This window comes from Numenius arquata, chromosome 6 (genome assembly GCF_964106895.1).
Source record: "Numenius arquata chromosome 6, bNumArq3.hap1.1, whole genome shotgun sequence".
NCBI lineage: Eukaryota > Metazoa > Chordata > Aves > Charadriiformes > Scolopacidae > Numenius > Numenius arquata.
Window position 1 is genome coordinate 1,918,256 of NC_133581.1, and position 16,579 is coordinate 1,934,834.

The window sequence follows — 16,579 nt, forward strand, 5'->3', positions numbered from 1 at the left end:
CCCATGGCCGCTCTGACTCACCCCCAGCCTCGGAGCCGCTGGCAAATTTCATTACAATAACAAGGTCTGCGGGCAAATTAATTATTAACAATTATTGTTTAATATTTATACTGCAGTATGGCTACGGGCGCGCCGCTCCGGCCGCGCCGCTTCCCACCGCTGGCGGTGGCACCAACGGTGGCCCGTGCCCATGCCGGGGTTGCCACGGTGGGGGGGTCCTGCCAGGGGATGGGGCTGAGCTGCGTTGGGGACCCCCTGGACCCCCCCCTCCGAGCTACTTTGTGTCCCTATTAACATTCCCACAGTGCCAGGGCCACCACGCTCGCTGGCAGCGTGGCCTTGATCTCGGTGGCTGTGCCGGGGTGGGGGCTGTGGGGCAGGTCTCCCTCGGGGGCTGGCGAGGGGGTTTTCTACCCCCAGGGCTGCTGTTTGGGGTGAATCCGTGGGGATTTGGCTGAACCAAAGAGGGAACCCCTGTGGTGGGGTGGCTGCGGGGCACTGATGGAAAGGGCACGGATCCAGCAAGGGAACAGGGAAAGGCTTGTCTGGAGGGGATGGGGAAGGGGAAGGGGATGGGATGGGGAAGGGGAAGGGAAGGGGAAGAGGAAGAGATGGCGAAGAGGAAGGGGAAGAGGTGGGGAAGAGGATGGAGAAGGTGAGGGGATGGGATGGGCATTAGGAAGGCAGAGGGGAAGGAAAGAGGAAAGGGGAAGGGGATGGGTGGGATGGGGAAGGGAAAGGGGAAGGGAACTGGATGGGGAAGGGGAAGAGGAAGATATGGGGAAGAGGAAAGCAAAAGGGAAGAGGATGGAGAAGGTGAGAGGCTGGGGAAGGGATGGGGAAGGAATTAGGAAGGGATGGGCATTAGGAAGGCAAAGGAGAAGGAAAGAGGAAAGGAAAAAGGGACAGGATGAGGAAGGGAAAGGGGAAGAGGAAGGAAAAGGGGAAGAGGATAGAGAAGCTGAAGGGATGGGGATGGGGAAGGGATGGGCATTAGGAAGGCAAAGAGGAAAGGAGAAGGGGACAGGATGGGGAAGGGAAAGGGGAAGAGGTGGGGAAGAGGAAGGAAACAGGGAAGAGGAAGAGGTGAGGAAGAGGAAGGAAAGGGGGAAGAGGATGGAGAAGCTGAAAGGATGAAGAAGGGATGGGAAAGGGGAAGGGGTGGGCATTAGGAAGGCAAAAGGGAAGGAAAGAGGAAAGGGGAAGAGGACAGGATAGGGAAGGGAAAGGGGAAGAGGAAGAGGTGGGGAAGAGGAAGGAAAAGGGGAAGAGGAAAGAGAAGGTGAAGGAAAGGGATGGGGAAGGGGAAGGGATGGGCATTAGGAAGGCAAAGGGGAAGGGAAAGAGGAAAGGGGAAGGGCTGGCAATTGGGAAGGGGAAGGGGAAAAAGAAGGGGAAGGGGAAGGGGAAGAGGAAGAGGAAGAGGAAGAGGAAGAGGAAGAGGAAGGGGAAGGGGGAAAAGAAGGGGAAGAGGAAGGGAAAGGGAAAGGGGAAAAAGAAGGGGAAGAGGAAGAGGAAGGGAAAGGGGAAGGGGAAGGGGAAGGGGAAAGGGAAGGGGAAGGGGAAGCAACACAAACCAGCAGCTGCTGTGCCGAGCTGAGGTGGTGGGAGCCGCAGGAGGCCCGTGGTGATGCTGTGACCTTTGCTGGACACGCCAGCGCTCCCGGGGAGCCGGCAGAGATTAAAGCCATCGCTCTGCTCCAGCCTGAGTTCCCGGGGAGCTCTGGGGACCAGGGTGACCCCCCCCCCCTCCCTGTCCCCTCGCTGAGCGGTGGCTCTGGTTTGCTCTCCCCCCGCAGGGGCTCCCTCCCGCGACGTCCTCCTCGTCTCAGCCATCATCACCGTCAGCCTTAGTGTCACCATCGTCCTCTGTGGGATCTGCCAGTGGTGCCAGCGCAAAATGGTAAGTGACCCCGCGCCGGCTGGGGGCAGGGAGTCCCGGGGTCCTCTGGGACGGGGTCCCGGCCACCCTCTGGCCCTGGGTGATGGCTGGGGTGGGGGTGGCACTGGGTGGGGGGGGGGTCCCAGGGCAGTGGGGTGCGCGGCTGGGCAAGCGTGGCTACCGGCAGGCGGAGGCAGTTGCCGGGAGCGGTTTGCGGCGGGTGCCGGCTGCGGCTTTTTATTTTGCTCTTTAGGAGATGTGATAATTAAATGTTTGGGTGAGATTGTTTGTGCGGCATAAAGGGAAGTTTCCAAATACATATATAGATAGATATATATATTTGCGATGAGCAGTAACAATCTGGCCCCTGTCCTGCTGGGCACGCTCCTTCTGCCTGGAAGAGCCCCACGGGAAGGTGGCCAGCCCATCCCTGGCAGTGCCAGGAGCTGTGAACCGGCCCCACCGCAGCCCCCCCGAGCCCCACTGCGGTAGGGGGGGGGTCCTTTAGCTTGGGGAAGCACTTCTTCCTGCCTTGCATCCTTCCTCCTCCTCTTTCCGGAGCAGCCCTGGCACCAGGATCCAGCCGTGTTCTCGGCCGCGTTTCCTTCGCCATCGGATTCAAATCTGGGTCAAGTGCTGCCACGGTGGCGGCTCTTCCCACCTGGGAGATGCCCACGGTGGCTCCCCCCGAGCCGTGGGACGGCAACGCTCCCCCAGGAAGGGGTGAGGGGGTCCGGCCAGGACGAGGCAGCCTTGGTGGGAGCCACCGTAGTGTGCGGGAGTGAGAAGGGGCTACCAAGCCCGGCTGGTGGCACGCAGGGAAGGGCAGGCTGGGGAGGGAGGTGGTGGAGGGAGGGGAAGGGCCAGTTGGGCTGAAGGACGAAGCTGGCAGAGGAACAAAGAAGTATAAATTGGCCGGGGATGGCGTTCAGGCTGGGAATGGAAAGGCTCATCCTGATCGGCCCTCGACAGCGCACGGAGCTGGAACGGCAGCATGGGAACCACGGCCAAAGCCGCTGAGCGCCTGCCGGGCTGGCCCCAGGTCGGCTAGTGCCAGGGGAGCATGGGCCAGCAGCCGCTGCTGCTGCTGTGTCCCCACGAGCCCTGTGCTGTGGCCAGCTGGGGACAAGGCTGGACACAGGGCTCAGGGCTGACCCCTTCCAGAACGGTCCATGGGCATCCAAGGAGGTTGGGCATCCCTGTACCTCCTGGCAGGATTAGCCTGTGGGCATCCAAGGAGGTCCAGCATCCTTGCAGGATTAGCCCATGGGCATCCAAGGAGGTTGGGCATCCCCGTGCTTCCCAGCAGGATTAGCCTGTGGGCATCCAAGGAGGTCCAGCATCCTTGCAGGATTAGCCCATGGGCATCCAAGGAGGTCCAACATCCCTGCAGATCCTGGGAGGATTAGCCCATGGGCATCCAGGGAGATCCAGCATCCATGCAGCTCCTGGGAGAATTAACCCTTGGGCATCCAAGGAGGTTGGACATCCCTGCAGCTCCCAGCAGGATTAGCCCATGGGCACCCAAGGAGGTCCAGCATCCCTGCAGATCCTTGCAGGATTAGCCCATAGGCACCCAAGGAGATCCAGCATCCCTGCAGATCCCATCAGGTATAGCCCATGGGCATCCAAGAAGAACCAGTATATCTGCAGATCCCAGCAGGACGAGCCCAAGGCTGCCCAAGGACACCCGTGCCGGGGGTACAGGGAGTCCTTTGCCGCAGCACGGCCAAGGAGACAGCTCCGTGCGGAAGTGATGAGGCCAGGGAGAAGGAGAAGGAGAAGGGAGAAATCCTTCCTGTTTCCTGCAGGAGGGATGCTCACAGCTCCAGGGCCACCATGGTGGGAGGGCTGGTCCCCAACCCCAACCTGCTCCAGCAGCTGCTCCCATCCCACCTCAGCCTCCCCGCACCTGCGCAGAGCGGCCTCCCCTCCTAATTGTTCGCTAATTGGCATTAATTGGGCTCTTGTCCGCCCTGGATGGGAGCAGCACGCTGAACCTGCTGTCGGAAATCACAGTGAAGTGCCCTGATTACAAGCCCCAGTTAGGAGCCAGCGCCTGCTTCATTATCATACGGCAGCTCTTCCCTTTCGGTGGGGAAGGTGAACTCAATTAATTCAGGTTCAATTAATCCTAAAATTACCCGCCTCCTCCCCCGGTGAGGCTGTGGAAGGGTACGCAGGTGGTGGCTGCTGCTCTGTCTTTGGGGTGACGCAGGGCAGGAGCACCCCTCCTGTCCTCCAGCCCCTTGGGGACAGTGCCCAAGAGCTAGGGTGGCCAGACCAGTGCCTCCCCAGTGCCTTTACTGGCTCGTAACGGCCAAGGGATGAAGCTGTGGGAAGTTTTACTGCCCGGCTCGATGGGATGGAGCCGGGTGACAAGGAGGTTGTAAGGAAAAAGGGGGAAATCCAGGTCAAACCATCTAGCTGATGGAGGTGCGGCCCTGGTAGCTCCCATCCTCTGCTCTGTGGTGCAGTGCGGGGGGGTCTCCCTGCCCACCCCCTGACCCCCCCTTCTCCTCTCCTCTCCGCAGGGTAAGCGTTACAAGACATCCCTGGAGACTGTGGGAACCCCGGACTCCAGCCGAGGCCGCAGTGAAAAGAAAACCATCAAGTAGGTGCCAGGGTCAGGGGGGAGTAAAAAGGGCAGGGGGCTGCGGTGCCGGGAGCCTCGGACACGTGCCGGATCGGTGCCACCCCTCAACCCCGGCAGCAGGGAGGTCCCTCCTTGGGGACAGAGGTGGCCGTCCCTCTGCTCCTAGCAAGGATGGTCTGTACCCAGCCCTGGCAGAGAGAGTTCGGGGGGAGAGCAGGGGCGACTGAGCGATGGGTCCCCACCATCGTGCCAAAGCATCGCCCATCCCTGCTCCTCCTGCAGCCGCCGGCAGAACGGGACGGTCCCCCCTCTTGGGGCAGAGGTGTCCCCACGTCCCCCAGCCCCACTGGGAGAGGGGCTCCGGGAGACCGGGAGGGCTGGTGGGTCTCTCCAGCCCCCTCTGCTCACCCAACTGAGTGGATGGGCTCACGGGGACCTCAGCGTGGTGTCCCCACGGGTGCCCTGGGTCTGGGTGTGCGGACCCTGAGCTCTGCCCCACTGCCGGAGCCCTCCCCAGCCCCACTGCGTGCGTGGCTGGCACAGCTCCGCTGCCCATGGGCATCAGGGATGCGGAGGGGGAAAGGAGAGTGAAGCTGGGGTGCGAGGTGGGAGTTTGGCAGCCAGGGGGGCTCCCCTGGCCACCAGCTCTGCCCCCCCGGCACCCCGCAGGGCTCTTGGGAGGAGCCAGGGCTGGACCACCAGGAGGGGAATAGCCTGGAATAAGGCTATTGCAAACCTCCTCCCTTGGCTGGCCTGGCTTCCTGCTGGGAGTGTTATTGGGGTGCAGGCATCTGGAGCTACTTCGGGCACCCTTCCGCTTGGGTCTGGTGCTCCTGGCCACACCGGGGCTGGCCGTGACCCACTGGGACTGGAGGGGATGGCATGGCATGGCATGGCACAGGCGGCTCTCCCTCCCCGGCTCCGTGCAGGGCATCGACGAGGGGTCTGAGGGATGACCACCGGTGGCTTTTCAAGTCCCCCAGTACCGGCAGGGGGGCTGCTCGGCTCCACAGCCCCCAACAGGCAGCTGGGACCGGGCAACTGGGTGCCACGGGTGTCTTGGCCAGAGCCAGGAGGTTCCGGCTCGGTGCCGGCAACGATGGTTTGGCCGGAAGGGTTTCCGAAACGCAGCGGCATCACGTTTAACCGAGCAGCCTGCGCTTCCAGGACCCGGCTGCTGAGGAGGCAAGGACGTACAGACGGACACGTGCGTTGGGGATGCACGGACACGTGTGCCGAGGACGCGCTGACACGCGTGCCGGGGGGACGCCACGCCGGCACCTCTCTAACCCCGGCTCCATCCTTCTCTTCCTTCCCAGCCACTCGCTCCTGTCTCTCCACAGCTCTGCCCTGCTCCGTCTGTCCGTCCATCCATCCGTCCGTCTGTCTGTCTGTGTGTGCGTGTGTCTGTCTGTGTGTGTGTCGGTGTCTGAGGGGTGGGCGGCCGCGGCGCCCCGTCTCTCTCTCCGCAGGATCCCGGCGCTCCGGGGGCGGAGGGCAGCTTTTTTTTTTTTTTTTATTTTTTTCTTTTTTTTTTTTCTTTTTTTTTTTTTCTTTTCTTCCATCCCCCTTCTCGCAGGAATTCAGCTTTTTCTCTCTTGTATTTCCCTTTTCTTTCTCCCCTGGTCTCCGGCCGCTGTAGCGATCTAGACAGAGACTTTTGGAATAACAATGACAACACAGTGCAGCAGAAATGGAGCTCCTACCCTCCCAAGGAGTTTATACTAAACATTTCACCTTACGCTCCGTACGGTGATCCGCGCCTTTCCCTCAAGTGAGTCTCTCCTTTGCCGGGTTTGCTCCGTGTAGTGAGTATATATGGGCAGCACCCACTCGCCTTCCTCCTCCTCCTCCTCTTCCTCCTCCTCCTCTTCATCCTGGGTTCCCCGCACGCCACCCCATGGGCAGCCCCATGGAGACGAGCAACCCCCTCCTTCCCGCTCCCCTCCCCGGGGGTTGGGGGGCTGCGGGGGGAGGAACCGGGGCCACGGTGGGTGTTGTGTGTGTGTGTGTGTCCCCCACACCCCCTCGCCCCGTCACGGCGACACAGGATGGGGTTGCGCGTTGGGGGCACCCCCTCGGAGCGGGGACGGGTCCCCCCCCCCGGGGCTGGGCTGCCGGCGAGCGGGACCCCCCCCCTTCCTTACCCTTATCCCCATCCCCCCCCTCCTCCCCACTTTTATTTCGGATGGTTTTGCCAAGGCCCCCGCACACCCCCCACGGCCAGGACCACTCCCCCCCCCCAACTTTTTCTTTTGCAGTGCTGATGTCTCTCTTTCTCTCTCTGTCTGTCTGTCCGTCTCTTGTCCGTCTGTCCCCCTCCGGCTCTTTTCCCCCCTCCCCTTTTACCCCCAAACGGCTCCCCTCCCCACACACCACCGTGTCCGTCTGTCCGTCCGTCCGGCTGTCTTTTTTGGGGGGGTCCGGCCGCTGGCCCGGCCCAGTGGCTCTCTGTTATCAGGGGCCAAGCTGACGGCGTCGGCCGCCGCCGGGTTGGCGGGGGACCGCGACGGCCGCCCCGGGGAGAAGCAGCGGCTCGGCGAGGACGGCATGAGGAGCAGCGTCTCTGCCCACAGCGAGCCCGGCGCGGGGAAAGCGGCGAGGGGCCGCTGGCACACGGTGCAGAGCCACTTGGCCGCGGGGAAGCTCAGCCTGTCCAAGTGAGTGAGCACGGCACCCCCCCGGCACGGACATCCCCCACACACACACACCCCGCCGCCACCGACAGCGTGCCCGCTCCCCTCTACGGGGCTGTGCTTGGATGGGGGGCACCGAGAGATCATCCCCCCTTGGTCCACCATGAGGAGCTGCCCTGGCTCCTGGTAGTGTTTTGGCTCAGGGGGGGAGCCGGGAGCAGGAGGAGCACCTTTGGGTGCCCACATTGGGTGCCCCCATGTGCCTGCTCCCCTCTGTGGGGCTGTGCTTGGATGGGGGACACCAAGAGATCCCCTCCCTGTGCCCACCATGAGGAGCTGCCCTGGCTCCTGGCAGTGTTTCGGCAGCGTTTCGGCTTGGGGGATAGCCAGGAGCAGGAGGAGCACCTTTGGGTGCCCACATTGGGTGCCCACTCCCCTCTACAGGGCTGTGTTTAGATGGGGGGCACCAAGAAATGCCCACACGTGACCACCAGAGGAGCTGCCCTGGCTCCCAGTGGTGTTTTGCCAGCTTTTTGGCTCAAGAAGGGAAGCCAGGAGCAGGAGGAGCACCTTTGGGTGCCCACATTGGGTGCCCCCCACTGCCACCAACAGTGTGCCCAGGTGCCCGCTCCCCTCTATGGGGCTGCATTTGGATGGGGGACACTGAGAGATGCCCCCATTGGTCCACCATGAGGAGCTGCCCTGGCTCCTGGCAGTGTTTTGGCAGAGTTTCGGCTTGGGGGATAGCCAGGAGCAGGAGGAGCACCTTTGGGTGCCCGCATTGGGTGCTGGCTCCCCTCTACGGGACTGTGCTTGGATGGGGGACGCTGAGAGATCACCCCCTCTTAGTCCATCATGAGGAGCTGCCCTGGCTCCTGGCAGTGTTTTGGCAGTGTTTCGGCTTGGGGGTAGCCGGGAACAGGAGGAGCACCTTTGGGTGCCCACATTGGGTGCCCCTCTGCCCACTCCCCTCTGTGGGGCTGCATTTGGATGGGGGACACCAAGAGATGCCCCCCCTGTGCCCACCATGAGGAACTGCCCTGGCTCCTGGCAGTGTTTCAGCAGCGTTTTGGCTCGGGGGTCAGCCAGGAGCAGGAGGAGCACCTTTGGGTGCCCACATTGGGTGCCCACTCCCCTCTGTGGGGCTGTGTTTGGATGGGGGGCACCAAGAAATGCCCACCCGTGACCACCATGAGGAGCTGCCCTGGCTCCCAGTGGTGTTTTGCCAGCTTTTTGGCTCAGGAGGGAAGCCAGGAGCAGGAGGAGCACCTTTGGGTGCCCACATTGGGTGCCACCACCACCACCGACAGCGTGCCTGGGTGCCCGCTCCCCTCTATGGGGCTGTGCTTGGATGGGGGACACCGAGAGATGCCCCCCCCTGTGCCCACCATGAGGAGCTGCCCTGGCTCCTGGCAGTGTTTTGGCAGCGTTTTGGCTCGGGGGGGGGCCAGGAGCAGGAGGAGCACCTTTGGGTGCCCACATTGGGTGCCCCTGTGCCCACTCCCCTCTGTGGGGCTGCATTTGGATGGGGGACACCGAGAGATGCCCCCCCTGTGCCCACCATGAGGAACTGCCCTGGCTCCTGGCAGTGTTTTGGCAGCGTTTTGGCTCGGGGTGGGGGGGGGGCCAGGAGCAGGAGGAGCACCTTTGGGTGCCCCCCTTTCCAGCGCCCAGGGTGGCTGGGGATGCCAGTGGGCATCATCTCGGGGATGGTCCCAAAGGCAGGAGAAGCTGTCCCTTGTCCCTTTCCCAGGGATGCGGCCATCGGGGACGGTGTGGGGCATCACCAGCCTCTTCCCTCGGTGGCAGTGCCGCCGTGTCCCCCCCCGGCACCTCTCTTGCAGCTCCACCACCCCATCCCTGGGGGAAAGTTGGGGAAATCGGTGGTTTTGGCAGATTTAGGGGGAAAAACCAGAGCTTTGGCACATTCTGTGGGGCTCGTGGCCTGGGTGAGGATCTCGGTGAGATCCTCTGCTGCCGGTAGCGACCGTAGCTCTGCTGGGGGGAGGCGGTGATTTATCTGTGGTGGGATCCGTCCTGTGTTTTTGATCGCCCCCGGAATGGAGCAGCCGGCGGGTCCCGGCATCCTCCCCGGAGTCCTCGGAGAGGTCGGTGGTGACAGCAAAGGTGCTTCCCAGGGCTGGCCCCTGTCCTCCTTGCTGCTTCTTCCAGCCTTCCCGGTGGGGAGAAAACCCTTTTCGATGGAGAAAATCCCGTCTTGCCACCTTGGGTGAATCCCAAATGCCTCCTGGAGTCCCAAAGATTTGGGGGGGGGGGGGGGGGAGTGTGTGTGTCCCAGTTTGGAGCCGTGGGTGCCTGTTTGGCGCGGCGCTGGTGTTCTCCGGCGAGAGGGAGAGAACCATAGAACCACAGAATGGTTTGGGTTGGAAGAGACCTTAAAGCCCATCCAGTTCCCTGATGGGGGGGACACCTCCCACCAGACCAGGTTGCTCCAAGCCCCCTCCAACCTGGCCTTGAACCCCTCCAGGGATGGGGCAGCCACAGCTTCTCTGGGCAACCTGGGCCAGGCTCTCACCACCCTCACAGCAAAGAAGTTCTTCCCCAGATCTCATCTCCATCTCCCCTCTGTCAGTGTCAAACCCTTCCCCCTCCTCCTATGGCTCCCCTCCCTCATCCAGAGTCCCTCCCCAGCTTTCCTGGAGCCCCTTTAGGGACTGGAAGGGGCTCTAAGGTCTCCCCGGAGCCTTCTCTTCTCCAGGCTGAACCCCCCCCAACTCTCTCAACCTGTCGAGAGGTGAGGAAGAGGGGGAGATGCTCAGCCTTCATCCCTTCGCGGTCTCGGAACCCACTGGGAGCTCCTCTGGCGAAGGAGCCGGCTATGGGAAGGCATCGCTGCTATGCCCACTTGGCCCCTCTGCTCCCACCATCTCCGGTGGCCGTGGGGACAGGCTCCGGTGGGGACAACTCCAGAGCCTGGAGGTGCCAGGAGCCGGACGGACGGACAGACAGACGGACAGACGTCCGCTGGGCTGGCGAGGGCAGAGTTAAGGGGATGAGGAAGCCGACGGTGAAGCATCCCGCCTTCCAGCATCTTTTGCGCGGAGGGGTTTGGGGGATCCGTGGCCGTGGGGGGGGGGGTTGGCGGCTGTAACCCCGACCCCGGTGGCAGCGGGACGGGCACGGGCAGGACGTGCTGCCGCCTGGCACGGTGCTGGCAGGAGCTCGCGCCTCCAGCTGGCGCCGGGCCGAGAGGAGCCAGATTTAGTTTCCTGTGACTGAGAGGTTGTAAATGGAACTAATTTGGGATTCGATAGGAAAGCGAAAGGAGGTCGGCGGAGGGTGACGGCGGGGAGGGGAAGGGGAAGGAGGGGGGTGGGGGGGGGTGTCGGGGTGGGGGTAAGAACGGCGCAGTGCCCTGCGTGCCAACGGCCGTGGGGTTCGGATCCGTCCCAGCTCTCTGCTCCTTTCAACTTCCCTCCCTCCTCTCTCTCTTCCTCTCACCTTTCGTTCTTTCTTCACCTCTTTTTTTTTTTTTTAATTTATTATTATTTTTAAGCTATTTATCCTTTTTCCCGCCCCCCAGTCCCGTCCCCCCCGTTCCCTCTCTGTCCCCCGCTGCTGGCAATGCACGATGGCACTGCTTTGCCACGCAGGGACCGGGGTAAGGTCAGTGGCCGCTGCCGAAGGCGACTCCCTGGTGGTCCCTGAGGTGGGGGTGGGGGGGGGGAGGACACCCCCCCCCCCCCGAGGGCTGGACCCCCTGGTCTTGCGACCACCAGCTTTTTCAGATTGTCGTGGGCACCAGCGCGGTGCCCGGGGCTCCTGCTGCCCGCCTGCATGGGCCGTGCCAGGCATGTGCTGCATGGCCAGCGATGGCCACCGCCGCTCCCCCCCGCCGGCCTCTCGCCTGCTCGTCCCTCTCCGTCCCCCAAAGGGCTGAGCTTCTCCGCGCTCCCCATCCCACCGGGGCCATGTCCCCGTCACACCCCCCCCCCCCCCCAACCCCATCATGGAGGGGCCGGGAGTGTGACCCGGTGGGGTCCCCCTCTGCTGGCAGCCTGGCTTAGCCCTTGGGGACACCCAGCTTGGTGGCATGCCATGATCACGGGGGGGGGGGGGCTCGCCACCCTTCCTCATCGCTGTGGGACCCCCCCCACCCCGCCCCCCCACCTTCTCCCCCCAACCAAGCCGGCCCGAGGGGGGGATGCTGAGACCCGGCGGTGTGGGTGCTGGGCTTGGGAGGGACACGAGGGACGGGGCGGGCTTGGCTGGTGGCACGTGAGCGGGCGCCGCGGGGATTCGCCTTCACGCAGCAGCCTAATTAGCTCGCAGACGAGGTCGGCCGGCGTGTTGGGAAGGCTCCGGCAGCCGCCGGAATCGGTTGGGAGGGCACCCAACCGACCTGGTGCTCCCCGGTAGCTGGGGGAGGACCGGCAGCCCGGGGCGCGATGATGACGGCAGCCGCGGCGGCGCGAGACCCCCGTGCCGCCGGCGAGACCCAACGGGGGCCGAGAGGCAGAGGAACCGGTCGCTGCATCCGCTGGCCCCTGCCGGAACGCTCCCTGCGCTGGGGCATCTTCTCTCTAACTCTCTTCTTTTCCTTCCTCCAATTTTGCCCCTTCACCTTCTTCTCCTTTCTCTCCTCTCCTCTGCCCTTCCTCTCCCTAAGTTTCGAGGACTCCACCTTGTCCACAGCCACTACCCTTGAGTATATCCCCACCTCAGCAGGAGACCCCAAATGCCAGAGGCCCCGCACGCTCATGCGCCAGCAAAGCCTCCAGCAGCCCCTCAGCCAACGCGCCAACCACAGCCAACCCACCACCAGCCAGAGCCTGGGCCACCTCCAGGCCCACAGCGGCTCCTCCGCCGGCGCCGGCAACCCCCGGGGCTCCCGCGGTGGCCAGGGGCGCCAGGGCATCGCCGCCGGCTCCAAGCATCGGACGGCTGGTGGCCGGAGCCGCTCCAATCCCGGCAGCTGGGACCACGTGGTGGGGCAAATCCGCAACCGTGGCTTGGACATGAAGTCCTTCCTGTAAGTGTGCGCTCTCCTTGCGCTCTCTTCTTGCCTCTCCATTGCTCTCTCCTTGCTCTCTTCATCGCTTTCCCCATTGTGATCTTCTCTGCACCCTCCATCGCTCTCCCTCCATCGCTCTCCCTCCATCGCTCTCCCTCCATCGCTCTCCCTCCATCGCTCTCCCTCCATCGCTCTCCCTCCTTTTCTCCCTCCTTTTCTCCCTCCTTTTCTCCCTCCTTTTCTCCCTCCTTTTCTCCCTCCTTTTCTCCCTCCTTTTCTCCCTCCTTTTCTCCCTCCTTTTCTCCCTCCTTTTCTCCCTCCTTTTCTCCCTCCTTTTCTCCCTCCTTTTCTCCTTCCTCTCCCTCCATCGCTCTCCCTCCATCGCTCTCCCTCCATCGCTCTCCCTCCATCGCTCTCCCTCCTTCCTCTCCCTCCTTCCTCTCCCTCCTTCCTCTCCCTCCATCGCTCTCCCTCCTTCCTCTCCCTCCATCGCTCTCCCTCCTTCCTCTCCCTCCTTCCTCTCCCTCCATCGCTCTCCCTCCTTCCTCTCCCTCCATCGCTCTCCCTCCTTCCTCTCCCTCCTTCCTCTCCCTCCATCGCTCTCCCTCCATCGCTCTCCCTCCTTCCTCTCCCTCCTTCCTCTCCCTCCTTCCTCTCCCTCCTTCCTCTCCCTCCTTCCTCTCCCTCCTTCCTCTCCCTCCTTCCTCTCCCTCCTTCCTCTCCCTCCTTCCTCTCCCTTTTCTCCCTCCTTCGCTCTCCCTCCTTCGCTCTCCCTCCTTCGCTCTCCCTCCTTCGCTCTCCCTCCTTCCTCTCCCTCCATCGCTTGCCCTGGCACAACCCCTCAGCTGCCACCACCTTGGGGAAACGCTGCCGGCAGGAAGAGCCCACATCCCCTCCAGCCCCATCCCGGGGATACCAGAGGTGGCTCCCCCAGCCCGGAGAAGGGTCTCATGTCATTCCCCCCCCCCCCCCCCCAACTCATTTTGCCCCCCGGCTTTGCTGCTGATCACCCCCTGCACTGCGAGCTCAGGTCCCCAAGCAGTACAGGGATGCTCCAGCCCATGGGATGGCTGTGTTGTCCCCAGGGGGTGACATTGCCCAAGGGGGGGGGTGACAGCCGTGCCGGCGGTGGCCCCCACGCCGGGGTGACTGTCTGTTTGGCCCCGATATCGCTGCCTGCCAGGCTGCCTTCCGCCGGAGCCGTGTGATCTTTAATCTGGCTTAACTCTATCTCCTCTGTCGGCGCTGGCTTCCAAACCTCAAAAAGGCTGGGGGCTAATCTGAGTTGTGTCGTCCCCCCCCCCCCGGCACATGACATTGTCACTCCTCCACAGAGTTGATGCATCGTCCCCCACCATCTCTATCCTCCCTGGGGTCCTCCTGCTCCCCCCTTGACCTCCGTTTGCCCCCCCCCCCCGGTACCCCGGGAGAGGGGATGCTCGGGTCCTGGATGTTGGACCCAGAGGCTGGTGTTGCTCAGATCGGGGGGGGGGGGGGGGGACGGGGACACACGGGACAAGGGCCTGATCCTACCCTTGCACCTTCTCCATCAGGGTTAGGTGGGAAAAGACTTGAGAGATGCCACTTTGGGTGCCCACCTGCGCAGGCAGCCCCGGAGAGAGGGGGGGTTGAGCCTTCCTCCCAGCTCTGGCACCCCCTCCTCACCACCGGCCGGTGGGCGCCCCTCTGGGCTCTGCCCTCACCCACCGGCAGGTTCCTCACAGGCTCCATTTGCCACCGGTCCCCGACGCCGAGATGCGGCTCATTAGCCTTCCCCAGCGTCACGTTTCTCCCTGTTTACCCAGCATCGGCGCTGGTCCCAGCATTAATTGGTGATGGGGGTGGGGGGGAAGGGGAGGAGGGTAAAAAGCAGCCGCAGAGCCGGGAGGTGCCGAGCCAGGGCACCCGTTTCCCCGCGGAGGAGCCGCTGCCATTTACCACCCGCCGCTTCCCCAAGCCATTAACTTCGCTTTTGGTCTTTATTCTGTTTACCCTCCCGCCGGCCTCCCCGCCGCCGCGGCGTAAATGCGGTTACGGGCCCCCGGGAGGGGCTGCGGCACCGGAGCTTGGGGGGGCCAAAGAACCTCGGCCATGGCACCGCCATCTCCGACTCCATGGAAGGATGCTGGGACCTCCCTCCCTTCGCTCTGTCCCTCGTCCCCAGCCCCTCCAGGCACCTTCATCCCCCACCTCGGCAGGACCTCGGCATCCTCCCTGCCTGGACCGGTGGAGGAGAGGGGGTGGCGGCGGTACCCACATGTCACCTTTTTGTCCCCACAGCCCCCTCCGTGCCCATCCTGGACATCATCTCCTATGCAGGGGTCGGCGGGCAGAGCCAGGGTCCCCTCTCCGACCCCGGGAAGAGGTGGGGGGGGACCCAGGGGGTCCCGCTGCTCCTGCCGGTTCCCTGCCTGATGCTGTGTTCTCCTTTCTCTCTCTCTTTCTCTCCCGCTGCCTGCGGGGCCGCCCGGGCAGGGAAGGCCGGATGGTGGTGTTATCCCTGGTTTTGGGACTCTCAGAGCAAGATGACTTTGCCAATATCCCCGACCTGCAACCCGCTGGGACGCAGCCGAACCAGCCGAACGCTCAGGGGGACAAGAGGTATGAGCGAGGACGAGGGCAGTCCCGCAGCAAGAGAAGGAGGAGGAGGAGGAGGAGGAGGAGACAAGGGCTTCATCCAAGGGTGGAGGAGGAGGAGGAGGCGGCTGGCCTCACCTCGTGGAGCCCAAAGGTTGGAGCGGCACAGGGTGGCCCAGCGGGCACGGTGATGTCCTCAGCTCTTCCCCCCCCACACACACACCGCCACCGGGACCCACGGTTCTGCACCGGAGAGGACACACACCCCCTCCCCCCCCCCTCACCATCATCCCTTCCTCCTCCCTCCCTGCCATCCCCTTTCCCACCCCCCAGCCCTGGCTGCATGCTGGGGGTTGGGGGGGGACACATGCTCGGGGCAGGGTGCCGGGAGGAGAACTGGGATGCACGGAGGTGGGGGGGTCAGGCTCTCTGGGACCCTCCCCGATGATGCCACATGGGCATCTGGACCACATCCCATCCCAATGCATGTCTCGGCCCCACGGTGGGGTCCGCAGCTCCCCTGGGGACACGGGGACACGTGCCTTGCTGGCCCCGAGGCTGAGCAAGCACCTCGGCAGGAGGGGGGGACGGGGGGGAACACACGCATTACAACCCCCCCCCCGCCTTTCTCCTCCCAGGCAGCGGCACAACCCCTCGCCTCTGGCTGCTCCCTGCCTTCCCGCTGTGCCGAAGGGCTCGGAGCCCAACCGTGGCTACCGTGGCCACCAGCGAGGGCTGGCTCTTTGCCACCGGGATCGGGTGTTAATCCCGGGCTGCTGCCTCCCCCCACCCGCCGTGTGCTCGGAGTGTTAATGAACTGGCACCGTTCTCTCTCACACACATACACACACACCCCCCAAGTCCCGTCCCGTCCCCCCCCCCAGCTATTTTTTACCCTGCTCGGCTTGGTTTCGCTCCATCTTTTTAGCGCTTCCCTCCCCCGGCGTCGCACTGAGCAGCCGGGAGCACCGGTGGCCGTGCCATACCGTGCCAGGGGACAAAGAGTGGGGGGGACACACTGGGTGCCTGGCACGGGAGGGGTGGGGGGGGTGGCTGTGCGGCAGCAAAACCCTGCTCCCTGCTTCCCCCCCCCCTCCCCGCCCCAGCTCGCTGCTCCGAAAGACCCATCCCAGCACAAGCATGGCCTCCCCACCACCATCCTCCTCCTCACCCCTTCCTCCCCGTCCCCCCCCTGGACCCCTGCTGGATGTTGGGGGGGGGGGGGGGGGGGTGTTTGGCCGGCAGAGGAGATGGGGGCTCCGGCCCCCTCCACTCTTGCTGCCGACCGCCCGCTCTTCTGCCTCGAAACGTCTCCTCCATCCCTCGTTTCTCAGCTTCTTCCTTCCAGCCTGTCCCCGGCAGCTCCAGCCTCGGCGTGTCTCCTGTCCTGGCAACCAACCGCTCTCCGTCCGTCCGTCCGTCCGTCTGTCCATCCGCCCCTCTCCTTTCTTCCCCCCCCCGCCCCCGGCCCTGACCCTTTCCCTCCCGGCAGGCCGGCGGTGGACGACGCTTTTCCTCCTTTTCCTCCTTTCTCTTGCTTTTTCCTGCTCTTTCTCTCTCTTTGCCACCCATGAGCTCCGCTGGCCCCGGCACCCACGGCTCCACCGGCACCTCCTCGCCCAGCGGCTCCCGCCGCCGGCTCCTCCGCCTTCATTTTTTTTATTATTTTTTTTATTTTATTTTATTTTTTTTTGCTCTTTTTTTAACCTATTTTTGCCTCCCCAGCTGCCTCGGGCAGGGAGCGGTCCTCCCTGGCTGCGGAATAACCTTGTGTGTGTGCGTGTGCGTATGTGTGGGTGTGCGAGAGGGTGGCTACCACGTGCCACCGCGTGGGCCACCATCCCCATGGCCCCCAGGCTACCCCCTCCCACCCCCCCCAACCCCTCAACTCGCCGTGTGCTTGGCGTGTCGGT

The 16,579-nt window shown here is 63.8% G+C and overlaps 1 protein-coding gene across 1 annotated transcript in view; it reads left to right on the forward strand.

Annotated features, from left to right (window-relative positions):
* The window catches only part of SYT7 (synaptotagmin 7), a 33,097-nt gene that overhangs the window by 11,884 nt on the left and 4,634 nt on the right, over nt 1-16,579 (forward strand). The window contains exons 2-7 of the mRNA XM_074148691.1: nt 1,800-1,903; nt 4,417-4,496; nt 6,121-6,252; nt 6,923-7,138; nt 11,745-12,107; nt 14,565-14,690. Coding sequence (XP_074004792.1) covers nt 1,800-1,903; nt 4,417-4,496; nt 6,121-6,252; nt 6,923-7,138; nt 11,745-12,107; nt 14,565-14,690 — 1,021 coding nt within the window. The remainder of the gene's footprint in view (nt 1-1,799; nt 1,904-4,416; nt 4,497-6,120; nt 6,253-6,922; nt 7,139-11,744; nt 12,108-14,564; nt 14,691-16,579) is intronic.